The 16,115-nt window shown below is 45.0% G+C and overlaps 1 protein-coding gene across 1 annotated transcript in view; it reads left to right on the top strand.

The window, feature by feature from the left end:
• Positions 1-16,115, top strand: part of LOC147685100 (uncharacterized) — a 142,192-nt gene that overhangs the window by 86,757 nt on the left and 39,320 nt on the right. Inside the window, exon 3 of the mRNA XM_086940988.1 lies at positions 12,141-12,244. Within this exon, the coding sequence (XP_086797114.1) occupies positions 12,141-12,244 (104 nt within the window). The remainder of the gene's footprint in view (positions 1-12,140; positions 12,245-16,115) is intronic.

Raw genomic sequence — 16,115 nt, 5'->3', positions numbered from 1 at the left:
AAAACAAACAACAACCCCGCTCGGAACCGAAAAAATTGGCGCCGGAAGAGGAGCTTTTTCATCCTGATCCTAAGCAGAAAAAAGATCTATATTGATCCAGAGACAGGTCATGTTACCACTGCACCATATAGAAAGAGGAAGTTAGACACAGCACCTGTTTCTCCAGTGCCTGTGAAGGACTCTGCCACATCGCCTATGCACCCTTCTTCTCCTGTACTTCCTTCTAACCCACCTTCTCTCCCTAAACCTATTACACCTCAAAATTCTCCACCTGATTTTTTTCAACCTCAAACACCTCCTCATAACGATGATGATGATGATGACATGGGGCTAGGGGGTGACCCAGCTGACCCTTTTACGTAACCAAATGACCCACCTGATTAGGAGTACCCTGTCCCACAAGACATACCGGACATCCCAGTTCCACCCACATACCCATCAAAACCATCTCCTCCGGAAGATAATATTGGTTTTGGACACTTAATTAATAGAGCTACCACCTATCATGGTGTCACAATGCACTCAGATGATGCAGAAGAGGATTTTTTATGAGATACTTTTGAATAGACCCAGAAATCAATACAAATATTACCCATGATTAAAGGAGTCATTGAGCATGCTCCCGAAGTGTTTAAAGATCCTGTACGTGCCAGCATTCTAAACCCTAGATTAGAAAAGAAGTATAGGCCTGCCCCTGGAGATCCTGCCTACATAAAGGTACAGCTACCCTTAGATTATCTAGTCGTTTCCAATGCTAGAAAGCGCGCTAACTTCCAAACTTCAGGAGAAGCGCCACCTCCTGATAAAGTGCCTAAACGGCTTGAAGCTTCAGGTAAAAGAATAGCTGCCCAAGCAGGCAATAACTGGCGCATAGCTAACACACAAGCACTGCTCGGAAGATATGACAGAGCCCATTACGACCAGTTAGAAACAGTACCACAGCATTTGCCTGACCAATATAAGACACAAGCAAATTATCTAATCCAAGAGGGTAAGCTAATCTCAAATGCATCAATCAAATGTTCACTTGATGCAGCAGACACTGCCTCTCGAGCAATAAATACTAGTGTCCTCCTTCTACGCCACGCATGGCTACGCATCTCCGGTTTTAAACAAGAAGTTCAGACTACTATCCTCAATCAGCCATTTAACCAACAACAGCCTTTTGGGCCAGCTGTGGACACTGCACTAGAAAAGATAAACAAAGACACTGAGACTGCAAAATCTATGGGAGCTTTACAGTCCCCACAAACACAAGGCCCCTTTCGTCACTCCTTTTACAGAAGAGCCTCTAAACAAATGGGAGCAGACAACTCATCTTCCTTTAAAGCCAATACATAAACATCCCACAACAGAGGATATTTTAGAGGAGGATACAGAGGAAACAGCAAAAAAGGAAGAGGTCGGGGTAACAACACCAATCGTACCTCCCACCACAAAACAGTGACTTCCTTCCGCTCCTCCCACAACATTACACTCCTGTCGGGGGAGATTAGCACTGTTCCTACCTGTCTGGAATTCCATCACAACAGACAAGTGGGTGAGACAAATTATCCAGGATGGTTCCTGCCTAGAACTTACAGCTACCCCTCCACATATTCCACCCAGACAGCATCCCATGTCCGCAGAACATCTTGCGCTACTAAAGCAAGAGGTTCTCTCATTGCTTCAAAAAGACGCAATAGAGATAGTTCCCTTACAGCATCAGGGGACAGGGGTTTACTCGCTGTACTTCCTAATACCCAAGAAGGACGGGACACTAAGACCAATTCTCGATCTCATGCCCCTCAACCTATTTATACACTCAGATCATTTTTACTTGATCACTTTACAACAAGTGCTCCCACTGTTACAACAAGGCGATTACCTTGCCACACTAGATCTCAAGGACGCCTACTTCCACATTACCATACATCCTTCTCACAGGAAGTATCTAAGGTTTGTACTAGAAGGACAACACTATCAGTTCAAAGTCCTTCCATTTGGAGTAACAACTGCACCCAGAGTGTTCACAAAGTGCCTTTCAGAAATAGCAGCACATCTCAGAATACAAAAAATCCATGTCTTCCCATATCTAGATGACTGGCTGATAAAAGCCAGGTCATTCAATCAGTGTGTTCAACACACTCATCAAACAATTCAAACATTACACAACTTGGGGTTCACGATCAACCACACCAAGTCACATCTCCAGCCCTCTCATATACACCAATTTCTGAGAGCTACAATAAACACCTCTACAAGTCTAGCTTATCCCAGTCCAGCAAGGATAGCGAGCATTCAAACCTTAGTCACAAAATTTCAAGACCAACACTCTCTCCCAGCCAGAGTGTTCATGCAACTCATTGGCATGATGGCATCTTGCATTTTTATTGTACCAAATGCAAGACTTCAAATGCGTCCATTACAAGAATGTCTAGCATATCAGTGGAATACAGATTCACGAATGGGAACTACATCCACAAGTTTTTCTACCATTTTTCCCCAAGTGGGGCCAACAAGACATAGATCCTTTTGCCACACACGAAAACGCAAATGCCCAACCTTCGCCGCCAGGTTTCAACACCCGTTGTCCAAGGGCAATGCGATATGGATGAACTGGTCAGGCAGATTTTCGTATTCTTTTCCGCCACTCCTACTAATCCCACTAGTGGTACGCAAGCTCCAACAACAGTCTCTCAAACTAATCTTAGTAGTTCCCACATGGGCACGCCAACCGTGGTTCACAATGCTGCTAGAACTCTCACTAGTTCCACACCAAAGACTGTGCCTGTCCCCATCCCTGTTAACGCAGAACCATGGAGAGATCAGACATCCAGATCCAAGTCAACTGAATCTGGCGCCTGAAGTCTTAGAGTTTGGGTACCTTAACCTGCCACCAGACTGTAGAACATCATTAAAGAAGCCAGACGACCCACTACTAGAGCTTGCTATGCTGCAAAATGGAAAAGGTTTGCCATTTACTGCACTAATAATCATATTAATCCACTAGATGCTTCAATTCAGAATATCATTTGCTATCTACTGTATTTACAAAGATGTAATTTAGCATACTCATCCATATGTTTACATTTTGCAGCACTTGCTGCATAATTACAAAACAGGCAACAATTGTCACTATTTAGAGTCCATGCAATTTAAAGCATTTATGGAAGGACTAAAGAGGATCATTCCTCCTAGGTTACCACCCTCTCCAGTGTGGAACCTCAATATTGTTCTTACCAGACTCATAGCTTTCTCTCCACCATATAAAGGCAATACCATCTCTAAATCTGGTATTGCAAGGTGGATTGTAAAAGGTATCCAAATATGCTATCAGAAAGCATTACGCACATTATCAATTCCTCCTAGAGCGCATTCCACACTCAAACTAGGAGCACCTGTAGCATTCTTAGAGAACAATCCCCTACAAGACATCTGTAAGGCAGCATCATGATCTACACCACATACCTTCACTAAACACTATTGTGTTGATGTACAAGCCAAGCAGCAAGCTACTGTAGGCCAAGCTGTCCTCAAAATTCTCTTTCAAACTACTGCAACAGATACAGGTGACCACCTCTAGGGGAGACACTGCTGTATAGTCTATGCTAAGTGTGAGATCTGCAGCTCATATTCCTCGAACCGAAAATGCTACTTACCAGTATGCATCTGTTCTTGGCATGTAGAGCTGCAGATTCTCACACGCCCATCCGCCTCCCAGGAACCTGTATCTGTTCCAGTTCTATCTTAATTAGATATACACACATGGACATCTTTTTTCTTTCTACTAACTCCATCATAGCAAAAAACAATCTAAGGAAGGAGTCGATGCCCATGCGCACTATCGTCCAAGGGAGGAGTCCCCTATCTCGTGACTACAAAGACTTCTTCCAAGACGACAACAACATGCAATCATCCGAGCCCAACACCAGATGGCAATCTAATGCTAAGTGTGAGAATCTGCAGCTCTACATGCCAAGAACAGATGCATACTGGTAAGTAGCATTTTCCTTTCCAAACATACCTGTGTCCCTTTTAGTCAACTTATTGCGCCAACCTAATCTGCATAGAGTCCCGTGCCATATTAGTATTATCATGCATTTTGCAGTCGGAAGGCCTAGATCACTCTATCAATGGTACAGTTGGTGCAGGAAGGGTGTATAGCCTCTAATAGCCAATTCTCTGTTTTGTAATCTGTGACACCATGTTAATAATTTAACTAATGGGCATTATGACATTGCTTGCTTGATTAGTGGTTGACTGCACTGATCTGGATTCTTTGTTCGTGGGTTGGCTAGTTTTGCTTGATTGCGGTCCTGCTCAACACTATTTGACCACATTCCTCGTGGCAGTGGCTGCTGATAACAAGAACATCCCTACTCCTTTTGCATGATTGTGAAAATCAGTAGTTAGTAATTTTGTTCACCAACCCAGCTTTCAGCACTATGCTTATCTAAAACAGTGCTGGCGATGTGCCACCTTACAGTGCGGCACAAGTGACCCTTCAGGGTGAGGTGATAGTACCCTCCATGTGGATTAAAATACTGTCAGAAGGCTTTGAGTATGATAATTTATTCTGCTTCTTTTAATCTGCATTATTGATTTTAGGTATTACAGACCGAAAGAAGCAGAATTAAGTGTTGTGCTCATATGGGCCATTTAAAAAGCTGATTAAGGTTATAGAAGGGCAAGCTGTTTAACCTATGTTGTATCCACTTATACATTTTGTGAATCTTCTCAGAAACTTAACAACATCAATTTAAGAGATTTCTGGCCACATAGACCTTAAATCTGATTTTCGTATACTTCTCCGTAGTTACCCAATTTTGGTAATCTCGTCCACATATCCCTTGTGACTTTGAATCCTTTTCTGTTTGTTTACCTTAATGACCTGATCTTTTTCAATTTATTAGAAAAGAAATAAAAGGCATACTTTTTTTGACACTAGCAGTCCGATAATATACATTCTTTTAATGGTGCCAGTTGATAGGAACAAAATATAAATATGTTCGAAGCATATGAGCTGTAGATCATATGCGTTAGCATAGATCGCCATATGGTGTTGGCCTCGAATGTTTGCACTTTGTTTTTCTTCAAAGAAGTGTTTGTAGTCATGAGGTAGGTGACTCCTCCTTACGGTGATAGTGTGCATGAGCATCAACTCCAGCCCCAGATTGGTTTAGCCATAAAGGGTGATGATGGAGTTAGTAAGTATAGAAAGAGATGTCCATGTGTGTTGTATCTAAGTAAGATAATACTGCAGCAGATAAAGGTACCCGGGGAGGCGGGTGGGAGCAAATGAATCTACAGCTCTACATGCCAAGAACAGATGCATACTTGGTAAGTAGCATTTTCCGTTTGAGGCATATGAGCTGTAGATCATATGCATTAGCATGGACTATACAGCAGTTATCTTCCCAGCGGTGGCTAGCCTGTATTTGGTACAGTAGTTTGAAAAAGTGTTTTTAAGACAGCCTGGCCCTGTTGACACTATCTGTAGTTCCTCATCGAAAACTATACCTCTTAACCAAGCTTCTCACTCAGAACCATGAAGAGTTAAGACATTCGGGCCAGATGTAGGTAACACATTTTTACCGACTGAAAATTACCGAATTTTACCGAATCGGTATTTCCGAAAAGAGAAACGAGATGTAGGTCAGAAATCGGTAAAATATACAGAATCGGTAAAAATCGGTAACCCCTTCACGGTATTTACCGAATCGGTATATTCCGAAACGGCAAATACCGAATCGGTAACTCACATGCAATCCTATGGGCCCGGAGGCCCATAGGAATGCATGGAAACTACTGACTCGGTATTTACCGAATCGGTAAATACCGAGTCGGGGATACAAAATATCAGGCAGTTGAAGATACAACCAATCGCGTGTCACCATCCCGCCCCTCAGCCAACCAACAGAGCAATAGACCAATCCTGTGCATGGACCCCACCCCACATCCAGGAAGTGGCCACACCCATGCAGGTACAGTGTAACTGATCACACAGGAGAGCAGACACACAGAGACAGCCAGTTGTGAAGCAGAGCCCTGCAGGAGAAAGACATGGAGCCCCAAGACTCTCAAAAAGAAGGTGCAGAGAGGAAGAGGAAGCTGAAGTTTAGCACTGGAGAATTGCAGGTGTTGGTGGAGGAGGTAGTCCAGCACTACCTAAAGATATTTGGAAAACAGTCCCTGCATGTACCAGAGGCTGTCAAGAGGAGCACCTGGCTGGGGATCCAGACTAAAATCAATGCCATTGGAGTTACCAACAGGGAAGTGGACGACCTAAAAAAACGATGGTATGATCTACGGATCACCACTAAGAGGAAACTGGCTGCAAGAAGCAAGGAGTCAAATTTAACAGGTGGAGGGAAGAACAAGGCACCTCCACTCACAGACCTGGAAGAGCTAGTGGAGTCCACACTGGAGCCAGACTGTGTCCTGGGGATTGGTGATGCAGACAGCTCAGCCCGAGCTGCAGCTAAGAAAGGTAAGGGACATGTCCATCATCCCACACCCCCTGCCTGTGTTCCTCCCCCAATGTGGCTATGTATTTAGGAAATCCAGTTCAGACTTTAGTACTCACCTGCAAAGCATTATGGGAGTGGTAGTCCTAAGAATACCCATATGACCAGTCAACATGAAAAGTCGTCAGGCATGCCACACAATACAATCAGACACATGGGAGGAGCAGAAAATAGTGATGTCAAAATGTAATTTAATCTTGATGTACACGGTGAAAGCACCACTAAGATACTGTCCATGTCTGTCCACAGGAGAGACATCACACAAGTCACAGCAGGTGAGGGAGAAGACACATCCCCAAAGGGATAGCAGTGAACAAGAAGGCAGGGATGCTGGGCCCAGCAGTGCAAGACCTACAGACATACCAGAGGCAGACGACACCATGCAACTGGAAGCATCTCCTGTGCTCATAGGCTCACCACTACCTGCGTCAGAAGAAACACACACACCAGCAGACTCTGAGGTGTAAGAAATTCTCAGGCCAGTGAGGCATGAGGGTCCTCCGCATAGGATCCTGCAAACATCCTCGAATGAGGAAGGGGAATGTGAGGAGTCAAGGCAGTCTATGTCAGGGAATGCACCAGCTCACACATCCACTCCTGACAGGCCATCTGAAGGTTGAAGACGTCGTAGGGCCCGGGAGTCAGGCGGCAGTGGCCGTGATGAGAGTGTTTTCCAAGGCCTTGAGACCACAATGGTGAAGGTTCAGCGTCTGCAAGCAAAAGGGATCAGTGCAGTACACAGGCAGATGCTAATTCTTAACACCAACTTCACAGACATGAACAAAGGAATTGCATCAATGGCAGACAGCATGAGGGACATGACAGAGGGAGTCAGGGACATGTCTCAGTCTGTCATGACACTCTGTGAAGAACTTCGGGAGGACCGTGCCCAAAGGCGCAGGGAGAGCCATCGTACGCAGCAGACAAGCCGCATACGGCAACTAGCTAATGCAACTTCACTTATGTGTTGCCGGTCAGTTGCAATGCTGGAGGGGCTGGTGCACTGCTGTACTGACCTCACACGGGGGATGGGGAGAGTCACTTCAGCGATGGAAGTGTTGCTGACAAACCAGTCAGCCACCACAGGGGCAGAAGGTGTCGGGGACACAGACACTACTAGTAGCAGGGCCAGCACCCCTGTCCCTGAAGTAAGGAGGAGTAGCAGACGCCAGAGTGCTGGTGCTGCCACAGCAGACTTTGAAGCCAGCCCAGCTCCTGCAGCACGCGGGGCTGTACATGGGCGCAAGCTGTGAGTCCAGCAAGTTCAGTTGGACATGTGAGGGTGAGGTAACCCCTGTATATACAGTAGTGCCAGGCACACTAGTATGTTACATTTTTGGATCATTTATTTTCTACGTAGTGCTAAATAAACTACGTGCATTGACGTACAACACGTGCTTTGTCTCCATACTTACTCAGAAGTAGTTGTGTGTGATTTCTGTCCGTCTCTGTCTTCCATCTGTGAGAGTTGGTACTCCGACTGTGTTGGCTGCTGGTAGTGCCTGGTCATCGTCATGGTCTTCATACTCCTCCAATTCCACCTCTGTGCCCCTCTTTGTTGCGAGGTTGTGCAACATTGCACAGGTTGCAATAATCTTACAGCACGTTACAGGTGCGTACTGACGTGCCCCCCCACTTTTGTGGAGGCAGCGGAACCGGCTCTTCAGGAGGCCAAAGGTGCGCTCAATGATGTTCCGGGTGGATTTATGTGCCACATTGTAACGTCTCTGGCTGGGGGTTGTGGGGTTGAGGTAGGATGTCCGGACGAAGGAACGGAGTGCATATGCACTATCCCCTAAAGTGGAAGACAAAATTATACATTACTCAGATGCACACATTGCCATACATCTGCTTCATCTATCAAGGGAGTGTCACCCATTTCTTTACCTAGCAGGTATCCTTCCCCGAATTCGCCCGCTGTCAGGCGGGTATAGATCCCACTGTTTTGGAAGATATGAGTCGTGGGTGCTTCCTGGGTATCTGGCCACAATATCGGTGATGATGAGCTTGGCATCACAGATTGCTTGTACATTGATTGTGTGTGTTGACTTCCTGTTCCTGTATATGTGCTCTGTGGCAGCTGGGGGGCAAATGGGGATGTGGGTTCCATCAATGCAGCCAATCACGTGTGGGAAGCTAGCCATGAGGTAAAAGTCTGTCTTGGTCCTGAGCAAGTCCGCATCTGTGTCTGTGAAGTGGATGTAGTGATCCATTCTTTGTATCATGGCGTCCAGGAACCTTCTGAAAAAACGCGACAGGCAGCTCTGGGACACCCCACTTACCGCTGCCACTATACTCTGGTAGCTCCCAGATGCTAGGGGGTGTATGCTACAGAGCACCTGGACATGGGGTGGGATGGCATGGCATGGGCCCTTGGTCTTGGGTGGTCCAGGACTGGATGCAGGTCCCTGATCAGGTCCATGATGGTTTCAGGGTGCAGTCTGTATCTCTGCAGTATCTCTGCCTCTGTCAATTGGAAGAGTGTAATCCTTTGCCTATATACCTGTTCCTCCCTTCTCCATTCCCTCTCACCTGCTGCCTGTAGCCTTAGCCGTCTTGCTATGACGTAAAAAGCAGCCATTCTAGTTCCAGTGTTGCATTTTGGGGCCCTTTTTTATAGGCTGTACCTGATTACCACCTGCTTGCAGTCCATGTTAAATACCGACTTGAAATTACCGAATTTCGGAGGAATTCGGTAATTTAAGGCTCACCTACATCTCGATGGCGTGGTATTTTTCATTTCGTAATTTCCGAATCGGTATTGTTACCGATTCGGAACTTTTTCCGACTCGGTATTTGTTCCGAATCTGTAATTTTACTGATTCGGAGATTTCACCAACTCGGTATTTGTTCCGAATCGGTAATTTTACCGATTCGGAAATGTTAACGATTCGGTATCTTTACCGAGCCGGTAATCTACCGATTCGGTATTCTTACCGGTTTTCGGCGACCTACATCTCTTTTTCCTAATACCGGTTGGTAACGGCCGAAAACACCGATTTTCGGCCGTTACCGCCCGGTATTAGGCTACCTACATCTGGCCCTCAGATCCCACTCGACTCGACCTTGCGATCTGTCACCTGAAATCATGGAGTTTGGCTACTATTAATCCCCCACCAGACTATATGAACATCATTAAAGAAGCTAGAGGTTCTACCACAAGAGCATGCTACGCAGCAAAGTGGAAACGATTTGTAATTTACTGTACAAACAATCAAATCAATCCATTAGATGCTTCCATTCAAAACATCATTTGCTATCTCTTACACCTACAACACTGTAACTTAGCATACACATCTATACGATTGCATCTCGCTGCAATTGCTGCTTATCTACAAAACCGACAACACTTGTCTTTGTTTAGAGTGCCCGCTATCAAAGTATTTATGGAAGGACTCAAGAGAATCATTCCCCCTAGAGTTCCACCCTCTCCATTTTGGAACCTTAATATTGTTCTTACAAGACTAATGGGCCCACAGTTTGAGCCTCTGCACAAATGTGAACTACAGTTCCTCACTTGGAAGGTAGCGTGCCTTATAGCCATCACATCTCTTAGAAGAGTTGGTGGGCTTCAGGCACTAAACATAAAAGAACCATTTTTACAAATTCATCACAACAAAGCGGTTCTTCGGGCCAAGCCAACATTTTTACCTAAAGTTGTTTCTGCCTTTCACCTCAATCAGTCTATTGAACTACCAGTGTTTTTCCCTCAACCAGACTCAGTGGCAGAACGTGCTTTTCACACACTAGATGTTAAAAGAGCAATACTTCATTACATTGAAAGAACATAGGGCCCGATGTAGGTGGCAAATACCGGTCGGAAAGGGCCGAATTCGGCCGTTTCCGACCGGTATTTGGCATCTTGAGATGTAGGGGGCCAGATTTTACAGATTCTGTAAATTTACCGAATCGGTAAATTTACCGAATCGGTAAATTTACCAAATCTTTAAAATACCGAATCGGTATTTTTACCGATTCGGTAATTCCCAGATGTAGGTGGGACTCTTCTGAGTCCCAAAGGCCCTACAAATTCGGTATTTTACCACCCAATCCAATTGGGTGTTAAAATACCGAATTAAGGTGTGCATGCACATGTGTGCATGCACACCTAGCCATGTGACAGACAGACATGCCCTTAGGGCATGTCTGTGTGCCACATGGCGCACATACCAATTTTTGGGGTGCCAGAGGGTGTGAAAGTGACACCCCCTGCGCCCTTGCAAAATTCGGTATTTACCGATTCTGTAATTACAGAATCGGTATTGCCCATTGATTCCTATGGGCTTTAAGGCCCATAGGAATCAATGGGCAATACCGATTTGGTATTTACAGATTCGGTAAATACCGAATCTTAACGACTCGGTATTTACAGAATCTGTAATACCTACATCTCCCCCCTTCATATTTACCGACTCTTAAATACTGAATCGGTAAAATTCGGTATTTAAGAGTCGGTAAATATGAATTACCTACATCTGGCCCATAATCTTTTAGGAGAACCAAACAACTCTTTGTTACTTTTTCACCACCGCATAAAGGTAATCCCATTTCAAAAACTGGCATTGCTCGATGGATAGTTAAATACACCCAAATATGCTACATTAAAGCCAAACTCACATTAACTATTCCCACTAGAGTGCATTCCACACACAAACTAGGGGCTTCTATGGCATTTGTAAGGAATATACTCTTAGATGACATCTGTAAGGCTGCAAATTTGTCTGCACCTCACACATTCACAAAACACTCCTGTGTAGATGTGCTTGCAAAGCAAGAAGCTAGTGTGGGCCAGGCTATCGTAAAAACACTTTTTCAAACTACTGCAACAGATACAGGTTAGCCACCGCTGGGAAGATAACTGCTGTATAGTCCATGCTAACGCATATGATCTACTGCTCATATGCCTTGAACGGAAAATGCTACTTACCAAGTATGCATCTGTTCTTGGCATGTAGGGCTGTAGATTCATATGCTCCCACCCGCCTCCCCGGGTACCTTTATCTGCTGCAGTATTATCTTACTTAGATAAAACACACATAGACATCTCTTTCTATTCTTACTAACTCCATCATCACCCTTTATGGATAAACCAATCTGGGGAAGGAGTTGATGCCGATGCACACTATCACCGTAAGGAGGAGTCACTGACCTCATGACTACAAACACTTCTTTGAAGAAAAACAAAGTGCATTCATCCGAGCCCAACACCAGATGGCGATCTATGCTAACACATATGAATCTACTGCTCTACATGCCAAGAACAGATGCATACTGGGTAAGTTGCATTTTCCTTTTTAGAGATACTATCTGTAAAATACTCTTGGATCCAACATAGGTACAGGGTATTTAGTATTTATGACTTTAATGACGATACCCATGATTGAGATCTCGGATTGGAAGTAACTTTCTATTTTAGATTTTTGTGTATCTTGACCTGCTTATGCCTAGGTTTTTTTTTTATACTTTTCTAAAGAAGAGTTACACTTTAACCACCTTACCAGATGTATTTTGTTGGACACTCATCAATCTGATCCAAATAAAGTAATTTGCACTATGCTACCATAGTTGATCAGATTTTTAATAGTCTGTGCATTAAGCATTTCTCTTTATTTTTGGGGTATTTATTTTCAGTTGCAGACAGAATCCTCAAACGGACCCACACACTGGAGATGAATAGTCAGAGGTACCCCCTGGAGTTGAGGAGAGATGTGGAAACCACATTTAAGACACAAGAGGTGAGTTCCAGCTTATTCAAAGACGTAGGTTGTGGTATTGAACCGGAGGAGTATGCCACAATGTGTGGATTCTTCATGCAGGCTCAATAAAACAATATTTTTGCAGAGTAACTCTTTTAGAATCATGTGCACTGTATAATCCTGCCACCTAGATGTGTCTGGAACTATTCAAAGGAATTATAAATAAATAAAAGCTTAGTGGTCATCTATGCTGCATCTGTATTGAGAAATGTTTTGATGTCACCTGAAAACCTGCAGTGACACAGCACAGTGTCTTTACACAGACCATGCCAATGAATCCATTATACTGTTCACAATAAGGTACCAGTCTTAACAAGCCACTCCTGAGACTGCCATCACCAACATTCTCTTACACCTTTTTTACCCCCTTTTTATCTCCCACCTTCAAGGTGGTCTTTTATTCGTATAGCCTATTAGTCTACTCAACATTTCTACCCACTGTGCAAGGTCCTCCGTCACATTATCATCCCTTAGTGCGGCTTTCGTATGCTGCCTGCCACTGTCCATTCCATCGGGTCCCATTTCCATGGGGATGTACTATGGGCTGTGGAGTGCGCCCACTGTGTCACAGTTTCTGTCTTCGCCAGGATTATTTCCAATGATAACATTCATGTTTTCATTTTATAGTCCTTCTTAACAGGAAATGTCCCTACTAAGTAATGGTTTGTGGCCTTCTTGATCATTGAACCAGTGGCTCTTCTCAAACAACATAACACCAGCAACTAGAACTTTCATTAATACAGTGCTCTCCACTCTGTGCCAACCCTCCACCATCTGTTGTATGAGGTAGGGAGGCCCGTGTGGTGTACCATCATGAATGCTTCGGCAACGGGTAGCATTCATACATGTCTGCAAGGAGAATCTTCTCCCATTGCTTGCTGTCCTCAAATTATTGTACTATGTGCTGTAATTGCGTTGCTATGTAATATAAACTTGAAGTTCTACTAGTCTCCATTGTTACAACAACTGCACACAAAAGGTTGAATAGGCTACCCGTGATACCCCACCCTTCCCTTGGCAGAAACTGAAAGTAAACACATAGCTGCTACGGGGAGATGGGTTGATGTGCAAGCTGCCAACCATTGGCAGATTGCTAATTATCTGGCCCTGTTTACCTTTACAATAGAGCCCATTGAGGCAAGATGGAGGAACATTTACAGTACCTCCTGAAAGAGCATAGATAGAGGGGCCAACAAATTGTCACAGAGGGGCAGGCCATTACTAACCATTCAATTTGCGGTGCCCTTGACGCTGCAGATACTACAGCTAGAGAAATTAATACTGTTGTCCTTCTTAGGCGACCCTCCTGGTTGAGGTGTTTCAGGTTTAAAGAGGAGGTCCCACAGGCAGTTCTAAACATGGCCTTCAATAAAGAACACCACTTTGCCCACAGGTAGATTCCATCTTAGAGAAAATGAAGAAAGACAAAGACACAGCCAAACCAATGTTATGATATGTTATGTTAAAATTTTGTAAAGCGCGTAAATACCAAAATCAGCATCTTGGCACAAGTGTCAGACCTTATGGTCACCTGACAAGGCAGAGAAAAATATTAAACTAAGGAGCAGAAGAGCCAGGTTTTTAGTTGTTTCCTTAAATTCAGATGATTAGGTTGTGCCCTGAGATGTTCAGGCATAGAGTTCCACCATTTGCAAGTAGAGTAGGAGAAACCTCTTCCTCTCTAGTGCGCTTTTTTAAATTCTGGGAGTGATTACTTCTATCACTGCGCAGGACCGCAGAGTGCATGTAGGTACATACCATTTAAAGATTTTTTTGAAAAAGAATGGACCAACCTGGTGAAGAGCCTTATGTGCTCAACATAAGGCTTTGAACTTGAGCCGCACCCTGATTGGTAACCAATTTAGTTCCATAATAGTTTGGGTGACAGAGGAACATTTTGGAAGGTGCATCAGAACCCGCTCTGCTGCATTTTGAAGAGTTTGCAATTTATTGTGTATGCGAGTTTCGGCACCTACATACTAGGCGTTGCATAGTCTAGTTTGGCAACTACTAGAGCTATTATAACTCTTTTTCTCAATTCTATTGGGAGGAAGGGAACAATAAAAAAATATTTTTAGAGTGAGAAAACAGGAGGATGCAACCGATCTGTGTGGTCTGTGAATGCAAGATTGGCGTCCAAGATGACACCCAAGTTTCTTGCTTTCTGAACTGAACGGGATAGTCCAGCAAGAACCAGAGGCGACCGCTCAGACTCGGGCAATCCGGCATGGGTCCTGTGCTGCAGACTTCAGCAGTGTCCGTCCTGGGTCAGTGCAAAAAGAGATATGCTGGATGTTAAGATACACCAGACAGCCCGGTTCCAATCGCCCGCCACTGCTCGGGCGACCACCAGCCTCAGGGGGCACAAGTAGGCGCGGGGGAGCTATAGCAGGCGCTGGGCACTCACCACCACCCTCCTGCCAGAGAGTTTGATCCTCCAAAACTGGTTAGTGGCAAAGGACCCAGACCATCTCAGGTCAGGAATTCCGACAATTCGTAGGCTTCCGAACAGCACACTCAAAGCCGAGGCTGCTGCTGTGCGGGATGTGATGTCAGCCTCCTCTTCGCCCCTAAGCTACCCGGCCCAGGCCAGCTGCAGCTTCCCAAGTGCCCTGGCCCATGCAGCCGTGCAGCACCCAAACCACCAGAACCAGGAGTGCGGCATGGCCCTGATGTAGTCAGGCGCAGGGGGCCTCCGTGCCTTGAGGGTCGACGCTGCAACACAGAGCGTTTCAGTGTGGGTTGATCCCCGTCATGTAGCAAGGGTCAGCCTGCTAGGTCTAGTAGGGCCGAGCATGTAGATAGGCCGCTCCGCTGAACCTCATGTGTTCCCCTCACAGGGGAACGGCCACGAGGGCAGCAAACGGCCCTACCCCTGATGAAACCCGCACCAAGCAATGGTGGTTAGAAGGGTGCCGTCTGGTAGATTGGTGGACGATATTGGTTCAGCCGGCAGAGCCCTCTCAATGAGCGGCCATTTTGCGGCTCGGCTTGTCTCTGCTCCCATCCAGTAGTTCCATTTTGGTAAAAGTCTTGAAGGTGATAGCACCCTCCCTCTCTCCAGTCTTTGCTGTCATGGGCAAAGGATGTGTAGTGTGGCCTCAGTGTTTGGTTAGATAGTCCCAAGTGGATAAGGTAACCATAAGACTGGGTGATATTACGTCGTCATCGGTGTTTAGGGAGCCATAGCATTTCAGTTAAGGGCCGTATGGTAAAGCTTTGTTACAGAGTGCACCAGATTTTGTCTGATGTTTCCTTACCTATTCTACTGTATACCCTTGTTGAGATGTATCATAATACCTGTGTCCATTCAGTGATCATGCTCTGCAGATATATTTGTGAAACCTTGTTTTTTCTCTTCCCACATACAACCATTGCAGAGGGCCTGTATATGGAATATTTTGTGTCTTGGTAGTGCGAGTGGAAGATTTTGAAAATTTTGAAACCATACAAAATACTTTAGGGGAGAATAGTTATTTCAAAGGAGGCAATCCTGCCGAGCCATGAGAGAATATGAGTGATGACATGAGGGATTTGATAGTCCTGGAAAGAAGCTTGGAATTACTTCTGACACACTCCTGAAGGTCAGGTGTTCGGATGATCTCCAGGTATGTAAGCCCCTTGAGGGTCCACTGAAAAGATGTCTCCTGCTGTGGTGAAGTAGCCAGTGATTGACCTCCCACTAATGTAACGACCATGGACCAGTTTAAGTTTCTTTTAAGGCCCTCCTGATAATATTCATTCAACAGTGAAATACATTCTCATAAACATTGTCTGGGGGCCGTGAGTATGAGCAAAGTGTTAGTGACAAATGCTGAAATTGTGTATATAGTTTCTCTTTATGAGGTGC

Source organism: Lissotriton vulgaris, chromosome 10 (assembly GCF_964263255.1).
Source record: "Lissotriton vulgaris chromosome 10, aLisVul1.2, whole genome shotgun sequence".
Taxonomy (NCBI): domain Eukaryota; kingdom Metazoa; phylum Chordata; class Amphibia; order Caudata; family Salamandridae; genus Lissotriton; species Lissotriton vulgaris.
Note: the sequence above shows the minus strand (reverse complement) of the source record. Positions and strands in the feature narration are given on the sequence as shown.